This window comes from Dipodomys ordii, unplaced genomic scaffold, assembly GCF_000151885.1.
Source record: "Dipodomys ordii isolate 6190 unplaced genomic scaffold, Dord_2.0 Scaffold6, whole genome shotgun sequence".
Classification (NCBI taxonomy): Eukaryota; Metazoa; Chordata; class Mammalia; order Rodentia; family Heteromyidae; genus Dipodomys; species Dipodomys ordii.
This window is the reverse complement of record NW_012267222.1, coordinates 6844512-6854747: the sequence shown is the minus strand read 5'-3', so window position 1 is coordinate 6854747 and position 10236 is coordinate 6844512. Positions and strand designations below refer to the sequence as shown.

The 10236-nt window shown below is 47.0% G+C and overlaps 1 protein-coding gene across 4 annotated transcripts in view; it reads right to left on the bottom strand.

Moving 5' to 3' along the window:
* Window positions 1-805: 805 nt before the first annotated feature.
* Tardbp (TAR DNA binding protein) overlaps window positions 806-10236 on the bottom strand; it is a 10137-nt gene continuing 706 nt past the window's right edge. The window contains exons 2-8 of one of the 4 annotated variants that reach the window (XR_001175725.1): window positions 9392-9638; window positions 6861-7024; window positions 5831-5971; window positions 4505-4675; window positions 4037-4163; window positions 2924-3061; window positions 806-2205 (exon numbers count right to left, since the gene is read on the bottom strand). Coding sequence is in view for 2 of the 4 variants with exons in the window: in XM_013034173.1 (XP_012889627.1) it covers window positions 3006-3061; window positions 4037-4163; window positions 4505-4675; window positions 5831-5971; window positions 6861-7024; window positions 9392-9629 (897 nt within the window). In the remaining 2 variants the exon portion in view is untranslated. Of the gene's footprint in view, window positions 4164-4504; window positions 4676-5830; window positions 5972-6860; window positions 7025-9391; window positions 9639-10236 lie in introns of all 4 variants that reach the window. The other 3 variants (XR_001175724.1, XM_013034185.1, XM_013034173.1) reach the window with 3 other exon arrangements.

Genomic DNA, 10236 nt, shown 5'->3' with positions numbered 1-10236 from the left:
GGGAGAGGCCCTCCCCCGCCCCGCCCCGCCCTGTCGCCCCGGGGCCTCCCGCACCGCTAGGGTAGTAGCTGGAGCATTGAAGACACCCGAACTTCACTTGCACGCTGCGGAACCCCCATTCACCAGACAATGTGGAACGGTGCTGCCGCCAAGGCCGCGAGAAAAGCCCCAACACCCAGCGTCCGACCTGCCCGCTCCAAGGTTGCTCCGCAATGACAATCCAACCCAGCGTTTGCACAGCCCGACCCCCCAGGGCAGCATCGATGAACCCGAGCTCACTCCCAGGACAAGGTCTCTGCGGCGGTGGCAGCAAGGCTGAAACCCCGGCCCTCTCCTGCAGCTACTCAGGAGGACGGAGCTTCAAAGCCAGTCCACAGCGGCGGAGTGCATCTGCGCAGCCCCCCCCCCCCCCCCCCGCCCGCAATCCTGTCTGCACCGGACGCGGCCAGCCAGCACTCTGCCCCAGCCGCACCCCATCCCAGGTTTTACCTCGCGCCTGGTGTCAAGGCCTGGCCTGAATTTGAGCTCAACTTCCCCAGTAGCTTAAGCCGCAGGAGTCCAGCTCATTGATGTTACTCACTAGTCTTAAACCGCTGTAACACTGACCACTCAAACGCAGCCAAGGTTTCTTTTTCTCTGGTCGCTACTCTATGTTAGAGACCCACTGAGTCTGGGGCTAATTTCTCTTGGGGATAGATAGGCAGGGCAACTTGGTGGGACTGGCTTTTTAAGCTGGCTTTCCAGCACACAGTCACACAGGACAAAAAGAAATGGTGGTTTCCCAGTAAGACTCCAGACACTAAACTGTTGGTGGCAGCAAAACTTTTTATTCAACTGTGGTTTAAAAGAATTTCGAGAATGAATGCATTTAGATGACCAAATAGACTTTTAAGCACATTATCATTGCCAAATAGCTGAAATTTTCACTTCTTTTTCCGGGTAGAGTAACTACCCTTTTGCCGGTGTAGTACCGCAGACATGTTAATAAAAGGCGAGTCAACAGCGCAGGCCTCCTACGACCAGGAACTCGCTTTCACAGGTGAAATGAGGGATTAAAACCATGCCATCGACAGGTGCACTTACCCCTGGGCTCCTTGAAGGCGTGCCAGTTTAGTCTTTGGAGGTCCCCGAGTACCATTTTAAGTGTTACCATGTTACTGCTGCTGAGTAACAGTGCAAGTGCTAAAATGCAAAATGCAGATGTACAGGGTTTGGAAATCGTGCAGAAAAAGAAAATTCAAAAAACAACTCAAGAGCCTTTTACAGAGGAAACAAAACAACGTGGCAATCACAAGTCTAAAGGATGACTTTATCGATACACCAAGCTTGCAAAATGACAAACCTATTTATCAGAATCTAATTTGGTAAGGACATCAGGTAAAGTAGCAACACAAAAGCTGTCACATTCTTCCAACTAAAAAACAGGCCCCCTCAATTCTCAAGGGGTCAGCAGTTACAGAAAAAGTACAAATCCATCTATTATTGCTTTTACAGTCTTAACAGTGCATCGCCAGAGTCTAATCTGAGTTGTGCGAGTGAGTTTATCAACAGGAATGACTATATTCCTCCTCAGAGGGTAAAGCCCACTTCACTTAACACTGCACAGACTACCCACCCAACCGGTCTTAAAGCTATCAGGCTTCTTAATGGATTTCAGGCACAAGGTAATTTGTGGTTTCTTCTACCGTTATCCCTATTGCAATTAATTCCACTTTTCAAATCCCGAACAGAAAGGTGCGGATCATTCCTCCTTTCAAGCGTGTGCTTGGCCACAAACAAGCATGGGGACGATCAGTGTTGTTCTGCCCACTCCCCCAACCGTTTTTTAGAGGGCTCCATTCTCCAATGGCCATTTTACAGGCCAAGAAAATAGAACATCACCCAAACGCACAGGGGCACCAAGACAAAGCGGAGGGCACTGCTTACCATTTTAGGTGCGCTCACCCAGACTTATTAAATACTAGATTAAAAAAACAACAATAATAAAAACCTTTTTCACTTTGGACAATGCAAGAACAAATAGCAATTAAGTCTGGGTATCAGGTGTCAATGCATGACAGGTGATGAATCCATTTGACTTGAGACAACTTTTCAAATAAGTTTATTTGAAGCGAAATAAGCTACTGCCAAGAAACTTTATGAAAGTTCCATCTCAAAAGGGTCAAAAAAGGGGAATTAACTGCTATGAATTCTTTGCATTCAGGGCTGCAAAACAAAGACACATATTATTTAAATCAGTTTTATTTAAGAATTTCCAACATTGACAACTCTTATAAAAAGCATCCAAGCACAGGACACAGAACTGCAGCAAACAGCATTCTTCTGGGGAGCTAACAGACAGAGAACTTGCACCCGCGAGACACCTGGGCTCGCTGGTGAACTCTGCTTCCAAGTACTCCCGCAAAGCACACCACAAGCTCAGTCCATGTTCTCAGCCCACCAGCTTCAGTTCACGTTCCCACACTTGCAGATCGGTAACAGGAGAACACACACCATACAGCATTCACAGCAGTGGACGAGGGGGGAGGGGAGGTACAAGTGTCATTTCACTAACACATTCAGCTAAGAGGGTTATCTAAGAACAAAACTCAAAGTCTTCCCACAGATGTGGATGTCCTTTGAATGCAAAAACATTCGTACGTTATTTGCTAGCAATGCTCTCTGCACACTCTCTCACCAAAGCCCACAGGATCGAGAGACACATCTCGCCAAGTTAAAAAATATCCATTATGCACCACCAAGTCTCTGCACGCGCTCTCCTTTTCTCGCTCATACTAGCCTTTCATGCCTCGGCACCATCATCAATCCCACACAAGGTTTCAAAAGTTCAAACAGCCTTCTGGTTCCATCTCACAGCCTTGCGTTCAGAGCGTTGATACGACTCCATGACATAAAGAGTAGCGGATAAAAATGGAACACCCACCGTCAAGACGCAGCCTGTGCAGTGTGATGGCGAACTCTCGGATGAGAAAGCGTGTGACAGAAGCATTCCTATGGCAGAGTATTTACAGCACTACTTTCAATGAAGTGCTTCTTCCATAAACATTTGAAATGAGATGAACTGCAGAGATTAAATGAAGGCTTCATATTGTACTTTTGCATGTGAGGGGAGACAAGCGTTAAAAACCAAAACCAAAAGAACCAAACACCGCGAGACACCGTCCGTCACCTCCCAGGAGAGGTTCCCAGGGAAAACCCATGTGGTGGGGTTCAAATTAAAACAAGGAGAAAAAGATGCAGTTCTAACCAATGGTTTCCACTTTGAACATGCAAAGAATTCTCTTAACAAGTCCAGGGATAAACGAGTACAGGAGAAACCTTTTGCTATCAATTGTAGTGTTGGTTTACCATTCAGGCAAACAGCAGCTCCCTTTCAGCCACTCACTAGTTCAACCTTTTATGTAACAAAACTTGTAAAATTCCTTTAGCTCTTCCTCTTTTTTTGAAAGAAAAATGTCAAAAATACTGCTGAATATACTCCACACTGAACAAACCAATTTGGAAAATCCTTAGTACATACGTATTTTACAATATACTTACCATGAGTTTAGAAAAATTTAAATTCCCACCATTCCATACCTACCAACCAACCAACCAACCAACCAACCAACCAGACACCCACAACCCACAACCTACATTCCCCAGCCAGAAGACTTGGAATCCATGCTTGAGCCGAATCCCCCATTGAACCCACTGCCTGAGCCAGCATTCGAGGCTGAGCCCCAACCAATGGCCGCACCAGAATTAGACCCACTGTAAGAGTTATTCCCAGAACCGAAAGCCTGGTTTGGCTCTCTCTGCATGTTTCCCTGGCTTTGGTTATTGCCTGATGGGCCTGACTGGTTCTGCTGACTGGCCAGCATGCCCATCATACCCCAACTGCTCTGCAGGGCTGCTTGGGCAGCAGCCATCATTGCTGGGTTAATGCTGAAAGCACCAAAGTTCATCCCTCCCCCCATATTGCTACCCTGATTATTTCCCAAGCCAGCTCCACCCCCTCTACTGTTACCAAACCCACCCTGATTCCCAAAGCCACCTGGATTACCACCAAATCTTCCACTTCTTTCTAACTGTCTACTGCTATTGTGCTTAGGTTCTGCATTGGAGATATGCACGCTGATGCCTTTAATGATCAGGTCCTCGCCGCAGAGAGACTGGGCCACCTACAAGAGACAGGGATGGAACCACTAAACCTGACCTTCCCCAGCCCAGCAAGAGACCCTAAATTTTAAACTCTACTTATCTAAGCCGGAGGATGTTCATTTCATTCCCCACCCTACCCTCCCCCCAAAAAAAACCTTTTGACTTTTCACAGCCAACCTAGGGCCACCCAGCCTAGGATGGCAGCCAGCTGGGACAAACTAGTACCACAATCATCTTGTGGTGCTGAGGACTGAGCCCAGTGCCTTGCCCATGTAAATCACATGCTGTGTGGTGAGCTCCCCCGCCCCCCTCTTCCCCCCCCCCCCCCCCCCCGCCCACAAATGACCAAGGAGAAAAATACCTGATCGTCTGCGAATGTAACAAAGGCAAAAGCCCTGAATGGTTTGGGGATAAAGACGTCCACCACCTCTCCATACTGACAGAAGAACTGCTGCAGCTCCTCAGCTGTCATGTCCTCTGTGCACCGCCCCACAAACACCTTTCTGCTTCTCAAAGGCTCATCTAAGCTTTGCTGGTCAAAATGAATAAACAAAAAAATCAGAGTTACTTTGTAAATGACGTAGAGGGAATCAGGGTAAAAATGCTACAAATCCTAGTAAGGCAAGCCAGGCAATTGTGGCTCATGCCTAAAATCCTAACTACTCAGGAGGCTGAGGTCTAAGGATCACATTTCTGAAGCTAGGGGAAAGTCTGTGAGACTGGCATCACCAAACCCCCAGAAATGGAGCTGTGGCTCAAGTGGTAGAGTGCTATCCTTGAACAAGTTGCTGCTCAGGGACAGGACCCAGGCCCTGAGTTCAAGCCTCAGGACTGGCACAAAAAACAAAACAAAACAACAACCATCACCAACTTAAGTCATCTAAAGGAAACCCCCTTTCCATCTCTTCTATCAGAACTTAGCTATCTTGGAAGCCTTCAGAGGAGACTGGGGATTATGTCAGTAGTGGGCTAGCACTTGAGCCACGGTTCCACCACTTTCTTGCCTGGGCTGGCTTCAACAGCAATCTTCAGACCTCAGACTCCTGAGTAGGATTATAGGTGTGAGCTACCAGCACCCAACTGGGAATGTTTTAAATTATGAAATTTTAAATTAAATTGGAATTAGGAGAGAAATGTCCTAGCAAAAATGATGTTTCAAAAAAGAAAGTCTTCTTACTTAAACCAAATTAGGTCTGTATAATAAATTAATGTATTTTGTTATCTTTACATTTTAACAAGCAACTGAGAAATTGTTGCTGGGTGCTGGTACCTGTAATCTTAGCTACTCAGGAGGCTCAGATCTGAAGACTGTGGTTCAAAAGCCATCTGGAATAGGAAAATCTAGGAGGCTCTCTATTTCCAATTAACCAGCAAACAAAACAAAACAGAAGTGGTGCTGTGGGCTCAAGTGGTAGTGCTAGCCTTGAATGAAAAAGTTAAGGGACAGCACTCAGTCCCTGAGTTCAAGCCCCAGTATGGGCACAAAAAAAGGGGGGGGGGACCCAACAGAACACCAAAGTTTTAGTTTGGATGAATAAGAAACATTTCAAGCCAACATAAGATATTCAGTACACATTAAAATCCTAAGACTTCAACAAAGCAAGAGTTTGAGAACACATCCCGCATAATGCCTCTAAGTTTGTTGGTAACAATTCTCAAAGTACAGAGGAGAAAAAGAGCAAAATACCTTGGAGTTGGGGAGTTTACAGTCACACCATCGCCCATCTATCATATGTCGCTGGGACATTACTTTCACTTGTGTTTCATAGTCCGTAAAGCGAACAAAGCCAAATCCTTTTGAATGACCAGTTTTAATGTCTTTCTTGACCTAGAAAAGATGACTGAATTTACTCCAACACACACTCACACCAAGTTTCTTAACATAAAAAAATGCATGGCTGGGGCTGGGAAGGTGGCTCAGTGGTAGAGTGCTTGCCTTGCATGCATGAGGCCCTAGGTTCAATTCCTCAGTACCACATAAGCAAAAAGAAAAAAAGCCGGAAGTGGCGCAGTGTCTCAAGTGGTAGAGCGCTAGCCTTGAGCTGAAGAGCTGAGGGACAGCGCCCAGGCCACGAGTTCAGGCCCCACAACCGGACCCCCCCGCCCCCCCAAAAGCATGGCTCCGCCTGTAGTCCTAACTACTCAGGAGGCTGAGATTTGAGGATCACAGTTCAAAGCCAGTCTGGGCAAGAAAGTCCATGAGACTTTATCTCCAATTAACCACCAGAAAACTGGAAGTGGCACTGTGGCTCAAGTGGTAGAGCACTTGCCTTGAGCTGAAGAGCTGAGGGGCAGTGCCCAGGCCGAGTTCAGGCCCACGACTGACCCCGCCCCCCCAAAAAAGGAAACACCAATGGAGGTAACTGGGGAACACTCATTGACATCACAGAATTTTAATAGGAGGTTTTAGAGTGCACAAAAAAACTAGATTTGGTTACATATCTTGACTAAATGAATAGGAAAAGGCAGAAAACCTGCCACTAATGAATGAGGAAAGGAGCTAATGCTGCACACTACTTCCCTAAAGCCTTAGGGCTTAACAGTATGAAAGGTGATAGCAGTGTACAAGGTCAAGTTTTGTTCAGTGCCCTCTAGGCAGAAACGCTATACAACAAACATTAATTTTCACTTGCTGACCTGAAGGACAGTACCACTGTCCTAACAGTAAGCTGGGGCCCACTCACTGGTAGAACAGGACTGCTAAAACCAAAGTTCACCTGCACCATGAGAACTTCTCCGAAGGTACTAAAATATTCTTTGAGATCCTGTTCGGTTGTTTCCCACGGGAGGCCCAGTACGATTAGATCTGATGTTTTCTGGACTGCCCTTTTCACCTTCACTGCCGATGAAGCATCTGTCTCATCCATTTTCCTTTTGTTATCTAAACAAAACAAGCAGAAACCTTACTAGGTACAAAGCAATCAGAAGACCCTAGGAGTAAGGCGCACAGTGGGGAGGGTAGCATTGGCTCTCATGACACAAGGCAGAGGAAGGGGTTGTGAGCTCTGACTGCTGCAGTGCGGTTTCCAACTGGGGGCTCATAAAAATCCCAGTCATAATCATGCTGACTCTCAAGAGGTCAATAAAAACAAAACCTACAGCCTTACAACTTTGTAGATTTTAAGTAATTGGGGGCTGGGAAGGTGGCTCAGTGGTAGAGTGCTTGCCTTGCATGCATGAGGCCCTGGGTGATTCCTCAGCACCACATAAACAAAAACAAAACACACACACACACACACACAAAACCGGAAGTGGCATTGTGGCTCAAGTGGTAGAGCGCTTGCCTTGAGCTGAAGAGCTGGACAGCGCCCAGGCCCAGAGCTCAAGCACCACGACCGACAAAAACAAAAAACAAAAAAACAAACAAAAAAGAATTCCCCTTATATAAAGAGGGATATAATAAAATTGACATATATATATATATATATGTGTGTGTGTGCATACACAAACTTTTATCTCTACGTGTGATTCTACAATTTAAACTTTTTCTACCCCAAACTTGCAACAATGAATACACAATAATGTATTAAGAAAAAAGCCCAGGGCTGGGAAGGTAGCTCAGTGGTAGAGAGCTTGCCTTGCATGCCTGAGGCCCTGGGTTCGATTCCTCAGTACCACATAAGCAAAAAGAAAAAAGCCGGAAGTAGCACTGTGGCTCAAGTGGTAGAGCGCTAGCCTTGAGCTGAAGAGCTGAGGGACAGCGCCCAGGCCCAGAGTTTAGGTCCCACGACCGGTTCCCCCCCCCAAAAAGAAAAAAGCCCAAACTTGAGAGGGGAGGGTAATGAGGGAAACAAACTAAAAAAACCCCATATCAACCTAACCTTAGGTTATTTTTTTTTTTGTGGGTTGTGGGGCTTGAACTCTGGGCCTGGGCACTGTCCCTCAGCTCTTCAGCTCAAGGCAAGCGCTCTACCACTTGAGCTACAGCACCACTTCTGGTTTTCTGGTGGTTTATTGGAGATAAGAGTCTCACAGTCTCTCCTGCCCTGGCTGGCTTTGAACCTCGATCCTCAGATCTCAGCCTCCTGAGTAGCTAGGATTACAGGCGTGAGCCACCAGCGCCCGGCTAACCTTAGGTTATTTTGAAGAGAAAGGAAGAGAAACTTAGGTGACATTTTATTTTTCTTTTTTGTTTGTTGTCCAAGCTAGTCTCGAACTCAAGCTCAAGTGATTCTCTAGTCTCATCCCTCAAGTGCTAGCATTACAGGTCCCACTCATGGCTGGACTTCTGTGTCATAAAGTTACAATAAAAGAAACAGATTCATCAAACTGGCATTCCTTAATACTGCTAAAATGCATCCACTTTCTGAGCACACTTCTTAGAACATCTATGACAGAAAGGAGAGTGAATAAGACTAAAATCTGGCAACTATAATCAGGACTGTACTGATTTAAGATCTGACTGAGCTACTGCAACTGATGTTCATTTCAGGGAGAAAAAAAAAGATTGAACAATGGTGTAGGACAAATGATTAAAATACCAGACACTTCATTAGAATCTTACTTACAAAAATGACAGCACCACAAAGCTTAGTAACTGCCTACACCTTGGCAATGACTGTTCTGATACCTTTTTTTTTTTTTTTGGTCATGGGCCTGAACTCTGGGCCGGGGCGCTGTCCTCAGCTCTTCAGCTCAGGGGCAGCCCCTACCACTTGAGCCACAGTGCCATTTCTGGCTTTTTCTGTTTATGTAGGTGCTGAGGAATCGAACCCAGGGCCTCAGGCATGCAAGGCAAGCTTTCTACCACTGAGCTACCTTCCCAGCCCTGGGCTTTTTTCTTAATACATTATTGTGTATTCATTGTTGCAAGGTAAGCACTCTACCACTGAGCCACCTTCCCATCCCAACTTATCATTTATGTATATAGTTATCTCCTAAAAGTGTTTTATAGTTTCTAATTTTCATTAGCACTCTTCCAAAACCCATCTCTAAAAAAGAATTAGCTGGGCCAGGCGCTGGTGGCTCATGCCTATCCTCGCTATTCAGGAGGCTGAGATTTGAGGATCACAGTTCAAGAAAGTCTGTGCAACTCTTGATCTCCAATTAACTACCGAAAAGCTGGAAGTCAAGTTGTGGCTCAGAAGTTGGTAGACCTCTAATCTTGTGCACAAAAGCTCAAGGACAGCACTTAGGCTGAGCTCAACCCCAGGACCAGCACAAAAGAAAAAAAGGAAGCGAGAAAGCATGTGAACTGGCCGTGAGCCAGGATTTAGGATGAGACACAAACCCAAACGGGTTAACAAACCTTTTGGATAGTTGACAACATACACCAGATTTCCCCAGCCAGCATCGGGGGCATGCAGAATCCCTTCCACCAGCCGGACACCTCTCATACACTGAGACACCGGGTTCCTGTAGCGCAGCCCACATGCCCCTGGAAACTGGGCCGTCACCGTGGACAACAGCACGGTACCGTCATCTTCGGATGGGATTTCAATAGGCTCGTCATTCTCGTCTTCCGTTACCCGGATGTACTCAGACATCTTTCCTTACTTAAGAAGAAAGAGAGAGAGAAATGCCCAACAGTTGTGTCACTTATCATCTGCCGATACCACCCTCGAGTTGACTTCCCGAAAAATTCTTGCCATTTGGGCTTCTCCTACTTCACGTGCTACCTCGGACCGGGGAGGAGGCAAGGGCAGCGACAGGATTTATTAAAACGTCACGCCTCGCTAGTCCATTCATTCTTTCCGAGTGCTCACTTACAACACCCCTGAGCGCTAACTCTGCGTCCCATCACCAGGGGGTCAAGGAAGCCAGAGAAGAGGAAAAAGTAAGCTAATCACGATTGGATTTCTCGGACAGCAGGTCTCCTCACGTAGCCCAGGCTGACCTGGACTCAACCCGGGTGCGGGGACGCGGGCGAGCGCCACCTCGCCCGCTCCAAGTCCCTGCTGTATTCTGACCGCGTTAGTAAAACCTCAGCCGCCAGGAGAACGCCAGGCCGGCGGGGGCGGGGGGGGGAGACTTGTGCGCGTGCGTGGGTCGAAGCCGCCATCCCTGAGACGCAATGCTCGAGCCGAGTCTTGAACTGACGGAGGGCGCGGGAGGCTATCCAAGGCGGGGGGGGGGGCTCCCCTCGTCCCTCCG